At 36.0% G+C, this 18,171-nt stretch overlaps 1 protein-coding gene and 1 long non-coding RNA gene across 2 annotated transcripts; one reads left to right on the forward strand and one right to left on the reverse strand.

Moving 5' to 3' along the window:
- The first annotated feature begins 1,876 nt into the window (after nucleotides 1-1,876).
- On the forward strand, nucleotides 1,877-3,069 carry LOC146747638 (uncharacterized). Its single transcript, XM_085496537.1, has 3 exons — nucleotides 1,877-2,246; nucleotides 2,752-2,814; nucleotides 3,003-3,069. The coding sequence occupies exons 1-3, from the start codon at nucleotides 1,940-1,942 to the stop codon at nucleotides 3,035-3,037; spliced, it is 405 nt and encodes a 134-aa protein (XP_085352663.1). The 5' UTR covers nucleotides 1,877-1,939; the 3' UTR covers nucleotides 3,038-3,069.
- An 11,332-nt stretch (nucleotides 3,070-14,401) lies between these two features.
- LOC146747639 (uncharacterized) lies at nucleotides 14,402-15,480 on the reverse strand. The gene is made up of 2 exons (XR_014928879.1): nucleotides 15,242-15,480; nucleotides 14,402-14,491 (listed from the first exon to the last, which is right to left on the reverse strand). It is a non-coding gene; the product is annotated as an uncharacterized LOC146747639 (long non-coding RNA).
- Between the last annotated feature and the right edge of the window lie 2,691 nt (nucleotides 15,481-18,171).

Consider the following 18,171-nt stretch of genomic DNA (forward strand, 5'->3'; position numbering starts at 1 on the left):
TTTAGCTATTACAGTTTTTATCTCAGTTTATGGATGACTAGTGGGGATTAACCCGTTTTACGACTACAGCTTAGCCAAACCAATGTGGGGGGGGGGGGGGGTAGTAAAATCGCTTCTTCCTCGTTGTTTGAATTTTGTTGGCACTTAGCATGTTTGTCGCTCTTGTTATAAAATAAGATCAAACTTTATATTGCGCCACCAACGGCTGATGCAACTAATCGTGTTAGCACTTTAAAATCAGGTACCGTCCACAGCAAGCTAATACACAGAGTATTGTCCACGAATAAAATCTTATCCTGGTAGATGTACGTTACCAAGTATATACAACCCGCATTCGGCGTTTCATATGGGAAGTGTCCTGAACTCGCTGTATTTGGATGATTATTTGGTACAATAAGTATGCCTATAGCAGTTTTTAGGTCAGCTTAATGAACCAAGGTACATGTAAATATAAAACCGGAAACGCCGTTTTACGACTGTTTTACCTATCTCCGTAAAGAGGGAGAACAGTTGTCAGTTCGAGTGGAACCTGGCCTCTCTCGTGGAGTTGAACACCGACTGTTGAATCTGGTGTGGTTTGTGGTCTGGTCTGATCTGGAGTTATTTGATCTCCTTTACAACAGGTTTGTCAATTATGATATTCATATTCATGTGTAATGTGCACAGATTCATATTCAATTGCGGCTGTGACACGGTTCTAAAGCGTTAGCAATATGTTCACTAGAAACATGTATTTATGCACTACGATTTGTAGGTTAAACAGGTCTATTTCCATGTAATCTCCTTTTTACCACTGTAATTCGCTTAGTTCTACTTATATAAAATCAAATAGCTCACGTAGTGAGGAAATAGTGTAGCAAATGCCATTATCAACATTTTGCAATTCATATATTCCTCATTGCAAGCAGTTAATGAATACCATTATATAATTGCTGTCAATGTGGGATTATGACCGCCTTACGCTTCCTTAACAGCGTGACACTTGTAATTGGACAGTATTATCGTGACCCGCCGATAATCAAGCAGCGTGTCAGCGAACAACACAGAAAAGTGCTGGAGAGCCCGTTGTATCGAGCACATACATATGCCTCTTGTAGTTTCTTTGGCTAGTGGAAAGTTCATCAAGCAACCAACTTGAAAACGACACAAAAACAAACTATGTACGTACACACAATGTGTTCTATGTATGCCTCTGTTCGTTTGTCTTTAGTACGGGTACCAGACCTAGTCGTCGGTGTGACCAGGTCTCAGGGCTAATCTGAGAGTGATTCCCATCCAGCCAACCGAGCATGATGTATAGCTTCCTATTTGAGTAAAATGTAACGATGTATCCCTTGAGGCTGCCATTCTTTTTTATTGCTCTGTTTTATTCCGCATAATTAAACGACTACATCAAGTGTGTAATAGATTATTAGACTGCGGGGGATGCATCGTCCGTTCTAGAGAGACAACAGTGATGCGTGCAGCATTGATGAGTAACGAATACTAATTTCAAAGAGGCAGTTGGGGATAATTTATCGTATCGTATTGATCGATATTACGTATTGCTGCATTTACTGTGTCGTTTTTTTTCTCTTTAACTATGAACGTGGCCTTGCGGCACACAAAATAGTATATACAGCCATGCAAACGTGGTTGACATGTACGTACCGAAGATATGACCTTTGAATTCAAAGTACGTACACACCGTCCCTCAACACCCGGTTAAGAAACGATCTGACTTCTATTGTCCGTATGCGCGTTTCGATGTTTATCTTTTTAATCCTCCCGCATCGAGTTACCGGAAATATCGGAGCTGCATCTGATGTAACTTAGCATATCGTATGACGTAATTTTACCCACAACTCTTTGCGTAAACAAGACTCCGCATGCGCAGAACCTACTTTGTTTTTGTTGTGATTACGAGTACGTGCGCTATCTAGAATCTAAATCGTAGGCCATGTCTTGGAAATTTAATGAGGATTTTGTTGGTTTCGATGACGAAGACATCGATTGGGATAGTATTTTAGAAGAACAACCCGATGACAGTCCAGGCTTACCAGAAGAACGACATACTCCTGTAGATTCTGTCGAATCGCAAGTAACCGCCCACACACAGCCGGACATCGAACACGGACCCAACACGACTGCAAGACGAAAATCTGTATTGCAATTCGTCTATATTTGTCCTTTTTGTCAGAAGCAGTACAAAAGTGCAAGTGGTTTTAGAGGACACGTAAAGGGCGGCCACAAGCAGGATATAAAAGGTAGGAGTCTGAAAATCTTTGAAACATTTGCCTGCCTTTGAAACATTTGTCTGGTTTCCGGCCGAGGCATTTAACGCCGGGGCCAATTCACCAAGTCACTCGGCGTGCGCTTGGTAATAAAATATGGCGATCAATTAAAATTTAGTATGTATCGTTAAAATGATCGCATTTTATTTGTACGTGTGTACGCCAGCTGACTGTGCCACTTCCTATACCGTTCCTGATTTTTTGTTGGGGGGGGATTTGAGAACGAAATTCAGATATAAAATCTCAATGGTGTAAAATTTGTACACCGTGTCATACTATTTATTCTTTTCTTGCATTCTTTAGGTATGGCAGGAAAAAAATATCGAATTACCCTTTGATAGAATGTCAAAAACAAGGGTCATACTTTAAGTAAAGTATTTGACCAACTCCCGCGAGGAATATTATTGTTGAATGATCTACCATTCGTAAGACAAAAATTACACTTATTTATTAATTTTTTATTTATTTATATCCATAGCGTCTCTTCATAAACATGATAAAAATGGTATGAAAGAACATCCTACCAGTTCAAGCTCTGCGGGTAAGTTATACTGTTAATAATATTAAATAAAAGTGTTAACAAACTATAATATCACATCACAAATTTTGAGTTATTAGTTGTCATCAAAATCACGCCAGTAATTGTGTAAATGCTGCTATATCACTTTAATAATGAAAATACTTTAATGCAAATACTTGTTCTTAAAATGAAACTTATTTTGCCCACAGTTCCAAAAGTTGACAAAAAAACATACAGAAACTAATTTAAAAGGAGCATCAAAATCACAAAAAGGTAAGATAACAAAATCATGTATTTCACATCAGAAACTTATTTCATGAGCGCTTAATTTAAAAGTTAGTCGTCTGGTGTCTAATTATGTGCAACCTTCATATTTTACTTAGGTATTTTCAAGCACAACAGGAATTTTAAATACAGACAAGTCAACCTTGAAGAAGACATGCAAGAACTAACAACACAAGCATTCACAGCCATACACAATGATGAAAACTTGAACTTCAGCTCTAGTGTTTTTGGTGCTGATATTTGTAGGCTGGCCTATGAAATTATAACACAACTGAAGACCAAAAAACTTGATCCAGATTTTGTTCAACTTCTTTGTGATCAAATGTGGAAAGTGATAACGGCTGGTGATGATATTAATCTATTTTCATCATACAATGAGGAAGTGTGGCACACTTTTTACAATGTGTGGATTGATGCATCAGTCACATCAAAAGTTATAACTTTTATTAGTTCTTTGGTGGACAGCGTTATTGATGAAAACATTGTTTTTCTATTATCACGATTTTTTATGTTTAGGTTAGTTAGCCTAATTAGAATCAAGTCAGAAAAACAAGACGACAGAGAGCATGTGCTGAAAGATGTCAGCCTTAGTGAAGATGAGAGACAAGCCTTGAGATGTTTTGCAGGTTATGTGCCCTTCAAGTTACTAAGAAAGCTTGAGAAACAGAAAGTAAAAAATAGTCAATACATTTCTTTACTTCAAAAGTTTAAAGAAAACGAAACTGTAAAAAACACTGGCAGCATGTTGGCCACAAAAGGATGGTTACACACACAAGACAGGGGTGGCCTATTTTACCTATCAGATTCAGCATTTTTATTTTTTCAAGAGATTGAAATTATTTGTAAATACCATCTTAATGTATCACAGGTTCATTGTTCATCTAAAGACATTCAGAGTCCCATTCTAGAGAATATCCACTCAAGTAAACGTGTTAATGCATTATGGTCCTGTGTGACAAGGGAAAGTATAAATGACACCATATCACTGCAACTTGCTGCAATGGTCATCAAGTTGTACGTGCAGGTAAGATGTTTTTCTTTCGCCAAGAATGTCATGGAGTTATTTAAAACAAGAAAAAATATACATGTTGCTGGATCAAAAGGTCTAAGGAAGTCTCTGAAATGAAATGTTGCATGTGAGCAAAGGCAAAAGGGGCCACCCACTTCTTTCTTTATTTCTGTAAACGTTTTGTATGTAAAACTACATAACCATGCCATTTTTTAATATATCGAATCCAGAAACGAGTTTTTTGCCTAAAAAGCAGAATGCATATTTACATTTTCAACAGATTACTTATGTATTTATTAAGTTTGTTCAGTACTACAGTGATGTGAGCATAACGATAAATGTTACAAATATGGTGTTTCTTATTTAGTAATAAAAACATAAACAAAATAAATACTGTTGTCTAATATTATTTCTGATCCTGAACAGAAAGTTTTAGATTGTAAGCATAATCTCCAGTAGTTATTTAATATACTGTAAAATACTTTATTTTAGCTGAAAAGACTTTCAGCGTTTTGTAAGGAATTTCTTCTCACTCATTTTTGATGAGGTGCATGTAAAATATAGAAAAATAGTATATCCCTGAATTTTATTTTTACTGAATCCTTCTTTCAGCAAAAATAGCGAAAATTAATTTCAAGCTTAAAAAGTATTTTACAGTAACCTGGGCGAAAAGCTGTCATAAGATATATCAGAATTAGATAGTGTTTGTCTTGTTACATTGAATATATATATGAATTTTACAAAACTACAACTACTACTACTTCATATACATTTTACTTTTTGCCTGGTCTGCTCCGTTTCTGGAGTGGAGTATTGTCAATTACTTCTTCCAATGTTCTTTTGTATCGCCCAGTATTGCCTGTAACGCATTGGAGGTGATGAGATCGCTGAAGTCTGATTGAATTTTCCTGATATCCAAACGCCTGTACTGTGGGATCATTATTATCACCCCCACGGTGCCTATGTTTGCTGAAATGTGCTTCTAATGGGTCCTGACAAAGCTTTTCACTCAGAAAATATTCCACGCCATGATCCAAAAGATACCTGGTAATCTCCACAAAGGACTTCACTGAAAGAGAATCAGATAGGTTTCCTTCATTGTGGGTGACTAGAATCTAGAAATTGGTTTGGTCAGCAGAACAAATTGTTTGGTATCATATAATCAATCAGTTATGAAAATATTTACACACCTGTCATCTTTAGACCCTCCATTGTTTGGTAGCTGATAAACATGGTATTCCTCTCAGATTTTGTATAATTTCCAGGTCGCCTTGCAATCTGCTGCTCCCAATCAGAAAAATAACCTAAAAAGTCGTGTTCAAGCCACTGAAAGAAAACAGAACAGTTTTATTTTTGACATTTGATTTCATCAATTCTATTAAATAATTAAATTTTTTGTATAAAAAATACTCGCAAAAGCTTGCATGTAACAGAACTACCATAATCAAGCTGACATATTACCTGAAGTCGAGGATCATTTACATCTGTATACGGAGCAAGGTTTGGCTTTCTTTTTCGGATACATTCTTCTTTACATCTAACATTCAGACAATCAAAAAATTTGTCCATTAATCTGACAAATCTGGCCGTCTCACTTGCCTCTGGTGGTCCAAATGTCGCAATTGCATTGGAAACTGTTTCACTCAGAACCTGTAAATATGTGAAAGTTTACTGATGCAGGTCAGTTTATTACACCCTGATAAAAAATTTTCACATGGGTTAAACAGTATTTTTATCTATAGTTTTTTATTGAAATACAGAAGTCAATGTGCAGATGAATTTGTACTTACCTGGGCTGCAAGATTCACTCTCATAATTGAAAATGAGGTAATATTTATATGGTCATATCCTATTTTATGTAATAAATGAATATCCCTACATCGGTCCTCTACTACCAGTTTGGTCAGATGACTCCACAATATTGGGTTTCCATTCTGTAAACAGAAAATAAATTAAGTGTTTACCCATCATAGTGCTTTTCCTTATGCAAAATTTCAACTTTCATTTAACCAAGAATTTGTAATCAGGTGTACTTAATCACCAGAAAATGTGAAAATTATGCTTGGCCAAATGTTTCTTAAGTTGGTACATTTCACTGAGATGCTTGGATATCTAACGGTTGCAATAAATAAGGCCAGGAAAAAAATCTGTTTTTCGTTTAATGGAAATTTCAAAATGAGGCGGCGAGGTGATTTTTTTTTAATACTAAACTAAAAATTTGAAACAAGTGCGAGTACAAGCGCATTTTAGAATGCTTTAGAAAAAAAAACACGTCTGAGGCTCATAGTTCAAAATGATGCGCGCGGAAACGAAAAACATAGAAATTTTTGTTCTCAGCCTAAGGTTGAAAGTAAATACTGAATCACATATTATATTAAATTTACTACATACCCACAAACTTCTTGACTTTCTGTGTGCTTCAGAATTAGCCCAACAGTTTCTAGTTGTCTTAACTAGATGGGGCACATCAGAGACAAAGTAGACAGGTCTGTTTTCTCTAGTCCAGATGTTGCAGCACTTGAATACAAGCGTGTCTCTTGGTGCACCCATGACACGGTGCATTTTATAGAACTTCCTATTCCAGGATGCACCGTCACTGGTCGAAACGAGAACCTTCACTCCACAAGATGCTTCAAGAAAGCTGATTGTGTCCCAGATGATGGGAAATAGATGGTCCGCCCTACAGCCATCAGTTGGGTGATATGCGACACTCATCTGAAATTTTGAGGCTAAACCCCGTACCATGAGTACAAGGATATGAGTGGCAAGTTTCAGATCTTTAGAATTTTTTCCACTGCTAATTCGCTCTAGCTCCATCAGTTCGTTGTTTATTTCACCAAGGTTAATAAAACCTACGAGTTCACCAGTGTACTTATCATAAGCCAGATCCTGCTTAATTTTGACTTCATCATGAAGGAGTGCCACATATTTGTAACTGTTGGATTTTCCATGGGAATTTATTTCACTGATCAGTTCTTTTAATACAGCTTGGTTAATACCTGGCTTAGGTTTTATGAAGTTAGAATAGTCACTCAATGTTCGCTGACTTGGCAACTTAATAAAACCAGAACTTCGAAGAGCATCATAGGCAGCTGTTGATTTGTACCTAAGAGACAAACACCAACGTATAATTGTTGGATGCCAGCGCATCTGCCTGCTATCAGCACATTTGGCATGCCGTAACTGTTCCTCCCAGAACAAGCGCTGGAAACTGTCTTCTGAATACGCTTTGGTAACATCCTTAGAATGAACTTCCATTATGGTCTTTAAATCAGACTGTAAAGGCTTCTCCACACTAATGCCTTCAGTACTTATGAGTCGCTTCACAATTCTATCCAGTGACTTCTTCACATTTGACCTCTCTCTTTGTAAATTTGTTGCTCTTGCATGTAATTGCGTCTTGTCAAGATACCTGAAATTGGCTTTACTGTTAGTGTCTGTACACATGTTTTGTTCTTTGCCCTGACTTTTTCTTCTAGATGACAGTGATCTGACTTCTATTGTCCGTATGCGCGTTTCGATGTTTATCTTTTTAATCCTCCCGCATCGAGTTACCGGAAATATCGGAGCTGCATCTGATGTAACTTAGCATATCGTATGACGTAATTTTACCCACAACTCTTTGCGTAAACAAGACTCCGCATGCGCAGAACCTACTTTGTTTTTGTTGTGATTACGAGTACGTGCGCTATCTAGAATCTAAATCGTAGGCCATGTCTTGGAAATTTAATGAGGATTTTGTTGGTTTCGATGACGAAGACATCGATTGGGATAGTATTTTAGAAGAACAACCCGATGACAGTCCAGGCTTACCAGAAGAACGACATACTCCTGTAGATTCTGTCGAATCGCAAGTAACCGCCCACACACAGCCGGACATCGAACACGGACCCAACACGACTGCAAGACGAAAATCTGTATTGCAATTCGTCTATATTTGTCCTTTTTGTCAGAAGCAGTACAAAAGTGCAAGTGGTTTTAGAGGACACGTAAAGGGCGGCCACAAGCAGGATATAAAAGGTAGGAGTCTGAAAATCTTTGAAACATTTGCCTGCCTTTGAAACATTTGTCTGGTTTCCGGCCGAGGCATTTAACGCCGGGGCCAATTCACCAAGTCACTCGGCGTGCGCTTGGTAATAAAATATGGCGATCAATTAAAATTTAGTATGTATCGTTAAAATGATCGCATTTTATTTGTACGTGTGTACGCCAGCTGACTGTGCCACTTCCTATACCGTTCCTGATTTTTTGTTGGGGGGGGGATTTGAGAACGAAATTCAGATATAAAATCTCAATGGTGTAAAATTTGTACACCGTGTCATACTATTTATTCTTTTCTTGCATTCTTTAGGTATGGCAGGAAAAAAATATCGAATTACCCTTTGATAGAATGTCAAAAACAAGGGTCATACTTTAAGTAAAGTATTTGACCAACTCCCGCGAGGAATATTATTGTTGAATGATCTACCATTCGTAAGACAAAAATTACACTTATTTATTAATTTTTTATTTATTTATATCCATAGCGTCTCTTCATAAACATGATAAAAATGGTATGAAAGAACATCCTACCAGTTCAAGCTCTGCGGGTAAGTTATACTGTTAATAATATTAAATAAAAGTGTTAACAAACTATAATATCACATCACAAATTTTGAGTTATTAGTTGTCATCAAAATCACGCCAGTAATTGTGTAAATGCTGCTATATCACTTTAATAATGAAAATACTTTAATGCAAATACTTGTTCTTAAAATGAAACTTATTTTGCCCACAGTTCCAAAAGTTGACAAAAAACATACAGAAACTAATTTAAAAGGAGCATCAAAATCACAAAAAGGTAAGATAACAAAATCATGTATTTCACATCAGAAACTTATTTCATGAGCGCTTAATTTAAAAGTTAGTCGTCTGGTGTCTAATTATGTGCAACCTTCATATTTTACTTAGGTATTTTCAAGCACAACAGGAATTTTAAATACAGACAAGTCAACCTTGAAGAAGACATGCAAGAACTAACAACACAAGCATTCACAGCCATACACAATGATGAAAACTTGAACTTCAGCTCTAGTGTTTTTGGTGCTGATATTTGTAGGCTGGCCTATGAAATTATAACACAACTGAAGACCAAAAAACTTGATCCAGATTTTGTTCAACTTCTTTGTGATCAAATGTGGAAAGTGATAACGGCTGGTGATGATATTAATCTATTTTCATCATACAATGAGGAAGTGTGGCACACTTTTTACAATGTGTGGATTGATGCATCAGTCACATCAAAAGTTATAACTTTTATTAGTTCTTTGGTGGACAGCGTTATTGATGAAAACATTGTTTTTCTATTATCACGATTTTTTATGTTTAGGTTAGTTAGCCTAATTAGAATCAAGTCAGAAAAACAAGACGACAGAGAGCATGTGCTGAAAGATGTCAGCCTTAGTGAAGATGAGAGACAAGCCTTGAGATGTTTTGCAGGTTATGTGCCCTTCAAGTTACTAAGAAAGCTTGAGAAACAGAAAGTAAAAAATAGTCAATACATTTCTTTACTTCAAAAGTTTAAAGAAAACGAAACTGTAAAAAACACTGGCAGCATGTTGGCCACAAAAGGATGGTTACACACACAAGACAGGGGTGGCCTATTTCACCTATCAGATTCAGCATTTTTATTTTTTCAAGAGATTGAAATTATTTGTAAATACCATCTTAATGTATCACAGGTTCATTGTTCATCTAAAGACATTCAGAGTCCCATTCTAGAGAATATCCACTCAAGTAAACGTGTTAATGCATTATGGTCCTGTGTGACAAGGGAAAGTATAAATGACACCATATCACTGCAACTTGCTGCAATGGTCATCAAGTTGTACGTGCAGGTAAGATGTTTTTCTTTCGCCAAGAATGTCATGGAGTTATTTAAAACAAGAAAAAATATACATGTTGCTGGATCAAAAGGTCTAAGGAAGTCTCTGAAATGAAATGTTGCATGTGAGCAAAGGCAAAAGGGGCCACCCACTTCTTTCTTTATTTCTGTAAACGTTTTGTATGTAAAACTACATAACCATGCCATTTTTTAATATATCGAATCCAGAAACGAGTTTTTTGCCTAAAAAGCAGAATGCATATTTACATTTTCAACAGATTACTTATGTATTTATTAAGTTTGTTCAGTACTACAGTGATGTGAGCATAACGATAAATGTTACAAATATGGTGTTTCTTATTTAGTAATAAAAACATAAACAAAATAAATACTGTTGTCTAATATTATTTCTGATCCTGAACAGAAAGTTTTAGATTGTAAGCATAATCTCCAGTAGTTATTTAATATACTGTAAAATACTTTATTTTAGCTGAAAAGACTTTCAGCGTTTTGTAAGGAATTTCTTCTCACTCATTTTTGATGAGGTGCATGTAAAATATAGAAAAATAGTATATCCCTGAATTTTATTTTTACTGAATCCTTCTTTCAGCAAAAATAGCGAAAATTAATTTCAAGCTTAAAAAGTATTTTACAGTAACCTGGGCGAAAAGCTGTCATAAGATATATCAGAATTAGATAGTGTTTGTCTTGTTACATTGAATATATATATGAATTTTACAAAACTACAACTACTACTACTTCATATACATTTTACTTTTTGCCTGGTCTGCTCCGTTTCTGGAGTGGAGTATTGTCAATTACTTCTTCCAATGTTCTTTTGTATCGCCCAGTATTGCCTGTAACGCATTGGAGGTGATGAGATCGCTGAAGTCTGATTGAATTTTCCTGATATCCAAACGCCTGTACTGTGGGATCATTATTATCACCCCCACGGTGCCTATGTTTGCTGAAATGTGCTTCTAATGGGTCCTGACAAAGCTTTTCACTCAGAAAATATTCCACGCCATGATCCAAAAGATACCTGGTAATCTCCACAAAGGACTTCACTGAAAGAGAATCAGATAGGTTTCCTTCATTGTGGGTGACTAGAATCTAGAAATTGGTTTGGTCAGCAGAACAAATTGTTTGGTATCATATAATCAATCAGTTATGAAAATATTTACACACCTGTCATCTTTAGACCCTCCATTGTTTGGTAGCTGATAAACATGGTATTCCTCTCAGATTTTGTATAATTTCCAGGTCGCCTTGCAATCTGCTGCTCCCAATCAGAAAAATAACCTAAAAAGTCGTGTTCAAGCCACTGAAAGAAAACAGAACAGTTTTATTTTTGACATTTGATTTCATCAATTCTATTAAATAATTAAATTTTTTGTATAAAAAATACTCGCAAAAGCTTGCATGTAACAGAACTACCATAATCAAGCTGACATATTACCTGAAGTCGAGGATCATTTACATCTGTATACGGAGCAAGGTTTGGCTTTCTTTTTCGGATACATTCTTCTTTACATCTAACATTCAGACAATCAAAAAATTTGTCCATTAATCTGACAAATCTGGCCGTCTCACTTGCCTCTGGTGGTCCAAATGTCGCAATTGCATTGGAAACTGTTTCACTCAGAACCTGTAAATATGTGAAAGTTTACTGATGCAGGTCAGTTTATTACACCCTGATAAAAAATTTTCACATGGGTTAAACAGTATTTTTATCTATAGTTTTTTATTGAAATACAGAAGTCAATGTGCAGATGAATTTGTACTTACCTGGGCTGCAAGATTCACTCTCATAATTGAAAATGAGGTAATATTTATATGGTCATATCCTATTTTATGTAATAAATGAATATCCCTACATCGGTCCTCTACTACCAGTTTGGTCAGATGACTCCACAATATTGGGTTTCCATTCTGTAAACAGAAAATAAATTAAGTGTTTACCCATCATAGTGCTTTTCCTTATGCAAAATTTCAACTTTCATTTAACCAAGAATTTGTAATCAGGTGTACTTAATCACCAGAAAATGTGAAAATTATGCTTGGCCAAATGTTTCTTAAGTTGGTACATTTCACTGAGATGCTTGGATATCTAACGGTTGCAATAAATAAGGCCAGGAAAAAAATCTGTTTTTCGTTTAATGGAAATTTCAAAATGAGGCGGCGAGGTGATTTTTTTTTAATACTAAACTAAAAATTTGAAACAAGTGCGAGTACAAGCGCATTTTAGAATGCTTTAGAAAAAAAAACACGTCTGAGGCTCATAGTTCAAAATGATGCGCGCGGAAACGAAAAACATAGAAATTTTTGTTCTCAGCCTAAGGTTGAAAGTAAATACTGAATCACATATTATATTAAATTTACTACATACCCACAAACTTCTTGACTTTCTGTGTGCTTCAGAATTAGCCCAACAGTTTCTAGTTGTCTTAACTAGATGGGGCACATCAGAGACAAAGTAGACAGGTCTGTTTTCTCTAGTCCAGATGTTGCAGCACTTGAATACAAGCGTGTCTCTTGGTGCACCCATGACACGGTGCATTTTATAGAACTTCCTATTCCAGGATGCACCGTCACTGGTCGAAACGAGAACCTTCACTCCACAAGATGCTTCAAGAAAGCTGATTGTGTCCCAGATGATGGGAAATAGATGGTCCGCCCTACAGCCATCAGTTGGGTGATATGCGACACTCATCTGAAATTTTGAGGCTAAACCCCGTACCATGAGTACAAGGATATGAGTGGCAAGTTTCAGATCTTTAGAATTTTTTCCACTGCTAATTCGCTCTAGCTCCATCAGTTCGTTGTTTATTTCACCAAGGTTAATAAAACCTACGAGTTCACCAGTGTACTTATCATAAGCCAGATCCTGCTTAATTTTGACTTCATCATGAAGGAGTGCCACATATTTGTAACTGTTGGATTTTCCATGGGAATTTATTTCACTGATCAGTTCTTTTAATACAGCTTGGTTAATACCTGGCTTAGGTTTTATGAAGTTAGAATAGTCACTCAATGTTCGCTGACTTGGCAACTTAATAAAACCAGAACTTCGAAGAGCATCATAGGCAGCTGTTGATTTGTACCTAAGAGACAAACACCAACGTATAATTGTTGGATGCCAGCGCATCTGCCTGCTATCAGCACATTTGGCATGCCGTAACTGTTCCTCCCAGAACAAGCGCTGGAAACTGTCTTCTGAATACGCTTTGGTAACATCCTTAGAATGAACTTCCATTATGGTCTTTAAATCAGACTGTAAAGGCTTCTCCACACTAATGCCTTCAGTACTTATGAGTCGCTTCACAATTCTATCCAGTGACTTCTTCACATTTGACCTCTCTCTTTGTAAATTTGTTGCTCTTGCATGTAATTGCGTCTTGTCAAGATACCTGAAATTGGCTTTACTGTTAGTGTCTGTACACATGTTTTGTTCTTTGCCCTGACTTTTTCTTCTAGATGACAGTGATCTCAGATTGCTACGATATGATGAACACTTACAGCATCTCTTCCTGTCTGTTATCAGAATGCAATCAACTGATCGAATAGTTGAATTATAAATAGTTCCATCCTCAGCTTTTGCATTGTAATCTTCTTCAATATAGGCAGATACTTCTTTTTCTCCAGCAAATGAAACAGATTTTACAATCTCTCCACCTCGACTCTGAACCAAATCAATGAATGCCTGGTCTGTGTTTCCCATGCATATATTGCACGTATTTACCAAAGTAATAAGTTGGGTGATGACTGACAAGGCTGTTATAGTTTGTGGTACATGTTCAAATATATCATGACCACTTGTGACATCTCTTCCATGGATCAGTACACGCCATGTTAAATTTCCAGCAACCATTACACATCTTGAAACCTTTGAGACATCCCCGATGAACTCTACTTTGCTAAACCGAAATTCTGAGCAGGAGCTAAGCAGTGACCAACTCAAAGGTAGTGAGACTTCATTGACATGTTGTTTCAAATATGAAAAAGTGAATGGTTCAGGTTCTCTGATGCAAACATCTTCCTGGGAAACAGAAAAATAGTAAAAAAGGAAGTAATCCAGTTCACACAATTATGACTAGCATTATGAACAACTGAACATAGTGAAAAATAATTATTCATATAATTATTCATATACTAGTAAAATGAAAAACTAAAGCCCAAACATTAAAATGTTGAAAGACATTTTATTTTGCAACATGCAATTCAGAATTCAATTTCATTTTACACTACATTCACACTATTAATAAAAACAAATGTATTCAATGTATTCCACACATTGATGTTTTGTGAGTTTCTGCAACTTGGATAATTTCATACTTTTATTCCAAATAATTATATTAACTTTCAGCTACATTTATATACTGAAAAAACATTGTCAGTTTTACTTTGCTTACCTTGTTTTGATGATTTATGATACCATCTTCAGTGCTCAATTTTTCTAGTTTCTTTCTTTCGTGTAACTTCCTGTAATACTTTTTAGGACGGGCCCACTTATTTGTACGAAAGGGCATCTTGACCAGCAACTGTGTAAACACAATAGTGATAGGGCTTCATTAACACGCCATTTTTAGTTTCAATGAGTAAAACGCTTAGTAAAATTGAACGGCAAAAACCAAAAGAAAATATCGCGAAACGCGCTATAAAGCAACAATTGTTTTATTCAATGTAACCAGACCTTTTACAAAAATGCAAAAAAAATACTGATATAGTATCGGATAAAACATAAAAACAGTGACAAAAATACCGTGACTCGAGCGAAACAGTCTACGACAGTCAATACATCGACGCCATTTTATTTTACTCACTATACATATCATCGTTCAAAATAGAAAGAACTTTACTACTACAACTTAAAGAAACGATTCTATAAAAACTAAATGATGTATACAACATGTGTTGTATATTTGTGGGGGGAAATCGGGAAAAACAGCCATAAAACAAAACACCGTTTTCACACAAGTCAATTTTGAACTTAGCGCCATTTTGTAATTCGCGTCAAAACGAGACTGCCAAAAAAAACCTGTTTCCTCGTCAATCATGTTCTGTACAGTTGAATTGAACATAATTGTAACTATTTCAATCTGTACACTTTGATATGACCAGAAAAAATTGACGATAAGCCAACATATACATCTTGTTAGAAGGTTACAAAATCGTGAGTATCGAGTAGGTATCTCCAACAGCTCAAGACTGAAAGAGGTCACCAATACCACGTAAAATCATCGGTCGATTTTCTTAACCACTCTACACTTAAACGAAATGAAATTACTCACCTTGCCTTCAGACGTATAATAGAAGTGTTCGGTATTAGAAGTTTCTTTAAAATTGTTGAACGAGACGATAATAAAAGGTCAGATCGCAGACAAGACGTGAGGGTAACAACGTAGAGTTGAAAGTGTACAGTGACGCTGATGACGTCACTGTTAGTCGATTTGAGCGAAACGCGCATCGCCTGGTTGATTAAGGAATTAACACCTTTAGACAATAGCGTTTCTTAACCGGGTGTTGAGGGACGGTGACGTACAGTAATACGACATTTGAATTAACATTAAGTACAGTAATACGACATTTGAATTAAAAGTACGTACCAGTAATATGACCCTTTATTAAAAAGTACATGCCGTTAACATAACTTTTGATTTAAGGTAGAGATGCAGGTTCTAGGGCACTTGGGAGTGAATTTTTTTTTTTTGCTTTTATTATCCAAAAAGTCTTGGCTATAGACTGTTACAATTTTGTAGAATTGTGAATAGTGGAACATACTCAAAAAACGATTTTAAAATATAGATAACAGGTGGAAAATTATCTCTTTTGAATGCTTAGCAAGATTTAGCAAGGCTGTACATAAATAATAAAAAAAAACATGATGAAAAAAAGAAATGTCGGGATCTCCATATTATGCACTGTATTTAACTTTTTACAAAACGATAATACATTTAAATTTGAAACTGTAACATCCATTATAATTATGAGCATTAGCAAACTTCTTACTGAGTGAATTGTTATGCAAATTATCAATTATCTCAGCTTCTTTTTAGTGCACCTTCCAGAACTTAAAAAATATAGCTCCGAGACGCTTTGACCTTTTGTTTTGAAATTTTCTCAAATGATTGACAATGTGTTTATCTTCAAAACGCCGTCGAGGCATTGTTTTTAGTTGAAGAGTGTTACAGCAATCGTACAGACAACTAGCCTGGGTGTTAATTTATGCATACACTTGAAGTAGTGAAATTTGAGCTGCTGCCCTACAAAATTGACAACTGGTAGACAGTTTTCAAGACGGCGCTTTCTTCATAGTAAACAGATGTACCCATAAACCAATTTTGACAGGAAACAGAAGCATGGTTTAGAAGCTATTTTTTTTAAATCACTTTTGACCAAAAAAGCATTTTTGTGCATATTTCAAACTACAGTGTCCATAAAAATAAAATACTAACAAAACTTTAAATTTCGTACAATAAGCTTTCCGTAAATATATAGTTTTGTGGACAAGGGAGGTCATCTTGGTTTCCTAATTAACTAATTAAAATACCTGTCAGGCAAACTGCATCTCTACCTTAAAAGTACATACCAGTGATATGGCCTTTGATTTAAAAGTGTGTACTACAAGTGTAGTTATATATGACCTTTGATTTAAAAGTGCGTAACAGTGATATGACCTTTGATTTAAAAGTGTTTACCAGTGATATGACCTTTGATTTAAAAGTGCGTACCAGTAATATGACCTTTGATTTAAAAGTGTACCAGTGATATGACCTTTGATTTAAAAGTGCATACCAGTGATATGAACTTTGATTTAAAGTGCGTACCAGTAATATGACCTTTGATTTAAAAGTGTGCGTGTGTACCAGTGATATGACATTTGATTTAAAAGTGCGTACCAGTGATATGACCTTTGATTTAAAAGTGCGTACCAGTGATATGACCTTTGATTTAAAAGTGCGTACCAGTAATATGACCTTTGATTTAAAAGTGTGCATGTGTACCAGTGATATGACATTTGATTTAAAAGTGCGTACCAGTGATATGACCTTTGATTTAAAAGTGTGTACCAGTGATATGACCTTTGATTTAAAAGTGCGTACCAGTAATATGACCTCTGATTTTAAAAGTGTACGTGTGTACAGTGATATGACATTTGATTGAAGAGTGCGTACCAGTGATATGACCTTTGAATTAAAAGTGTGTACCAGTGATATGCCCTTTGATTTAAAATTGCATAGCAGTAATATGACCTTTGATTTAAAAGTGCGTACTAGTGGTATTATCAGGGGGGAATATCGTTCTCTCTCTGGGTTCTCCACACTTGTCAGGGGGGAAACTCGTCTCGTCTCTATATCTCGTCCCCTTGAGGTGCGGGATCGGGAAAGTCACTTAAGCTTTACAGTTAAATAAGACACACACAACGAAATACGTTTCAGCTCTCGTCTTAGTCGGTCAATCGAGCACTCTATAAGACACAGCGCCCTGGGGAAAAATTCCCAAGACTATCGCAAGGCTGACCCAAGACTCTCTTAGACTACGTCAACACTCGCCCCCAGGCTCTCCAGGACTGCCCTCGACTGCGTCTATCGTGCTGTGCTCCCCAAGACCAACTCAAACTCTCTGTATTCATTTTCAAAACTCTAACCAATTACAATACAATAAAAAGACTCTAGGGCGTAACCTCCAATCATAAAGCCAATCACACTAAGTACTGAATACGTCATATGGTTTGATTAATCGTTCACTACATTAATAACTACGGATACCAACTGTCAGAATGAGTAGTCTAAATAGCGGCGGTTTATCTCGTAATTAGTTCCAAATCACTGAGCCAAGTTCCGTCCAAAACTTCAAATAGGCCTAAACGATGACAAACATAACACAGCAATTCGCTAATAATCAACTAATTAAGTCGGTCAACAGATACGCGTAAACAAATTCATGACAGTATGACCTTTGATTTAAAAGTATGTACCAGTGATATGACCTTTGATTTAAAAGTGCGTAGCAGTAATATGACCTTTGACTTAAAAGTTTGTGCCAGTGATATGACTTTTGATTAAAAAGTAAATGCCGTTAACAGCACTTTTGATTTAAAAATGAGTACCAGTGATATTATCTTTGATTTAAAAGTGCGTACCAGTGATTATGACCTTTGATTTAAAAGTTAAAAGTATGCACTTTAACTTTTGAATTCAAAATACGTACTAGTAGTATG

Source organism: Saccoglossus kowalevskii, chromosome 3 (genome assembly GCF_978046115.1).
Source record: "Saccoglossus kowalevskii chromosome 3, keSacKowa6.1, whole genome shotgun sequence".
Lineage (NCBI taxonomy): Eukaryota > Metazoa > Hemichordata > Enteropneusta > Harrimaniidae > Saccoglossus > Saccoglossus kowalevskii.

Bases quoted from the DNA above. Each gene is read 5' to 3' on its own strand.
- LOC146747638 (XM_085496537.1), top strand. From the start codon at position 1,940: ATGTCTTGGAAATTTAATGAGGATTTTGTTGGTTTCGATGACGAAGAC. The intron at 2,247-2,751 runs GTAGGAGTCTGA...TTATATCCATAG, and splicing joins CCACAAGCAGGATATAAAAG to CGTCTCTTCATAAACATGAT. The intron at 2,815-3,002 runs GTAAGTTATACT...TTTTGCCCACAG, and splicing joins TACCAGTTCAAGCTCTGCGG to TTCCAAAAGTTGACAAAAAA.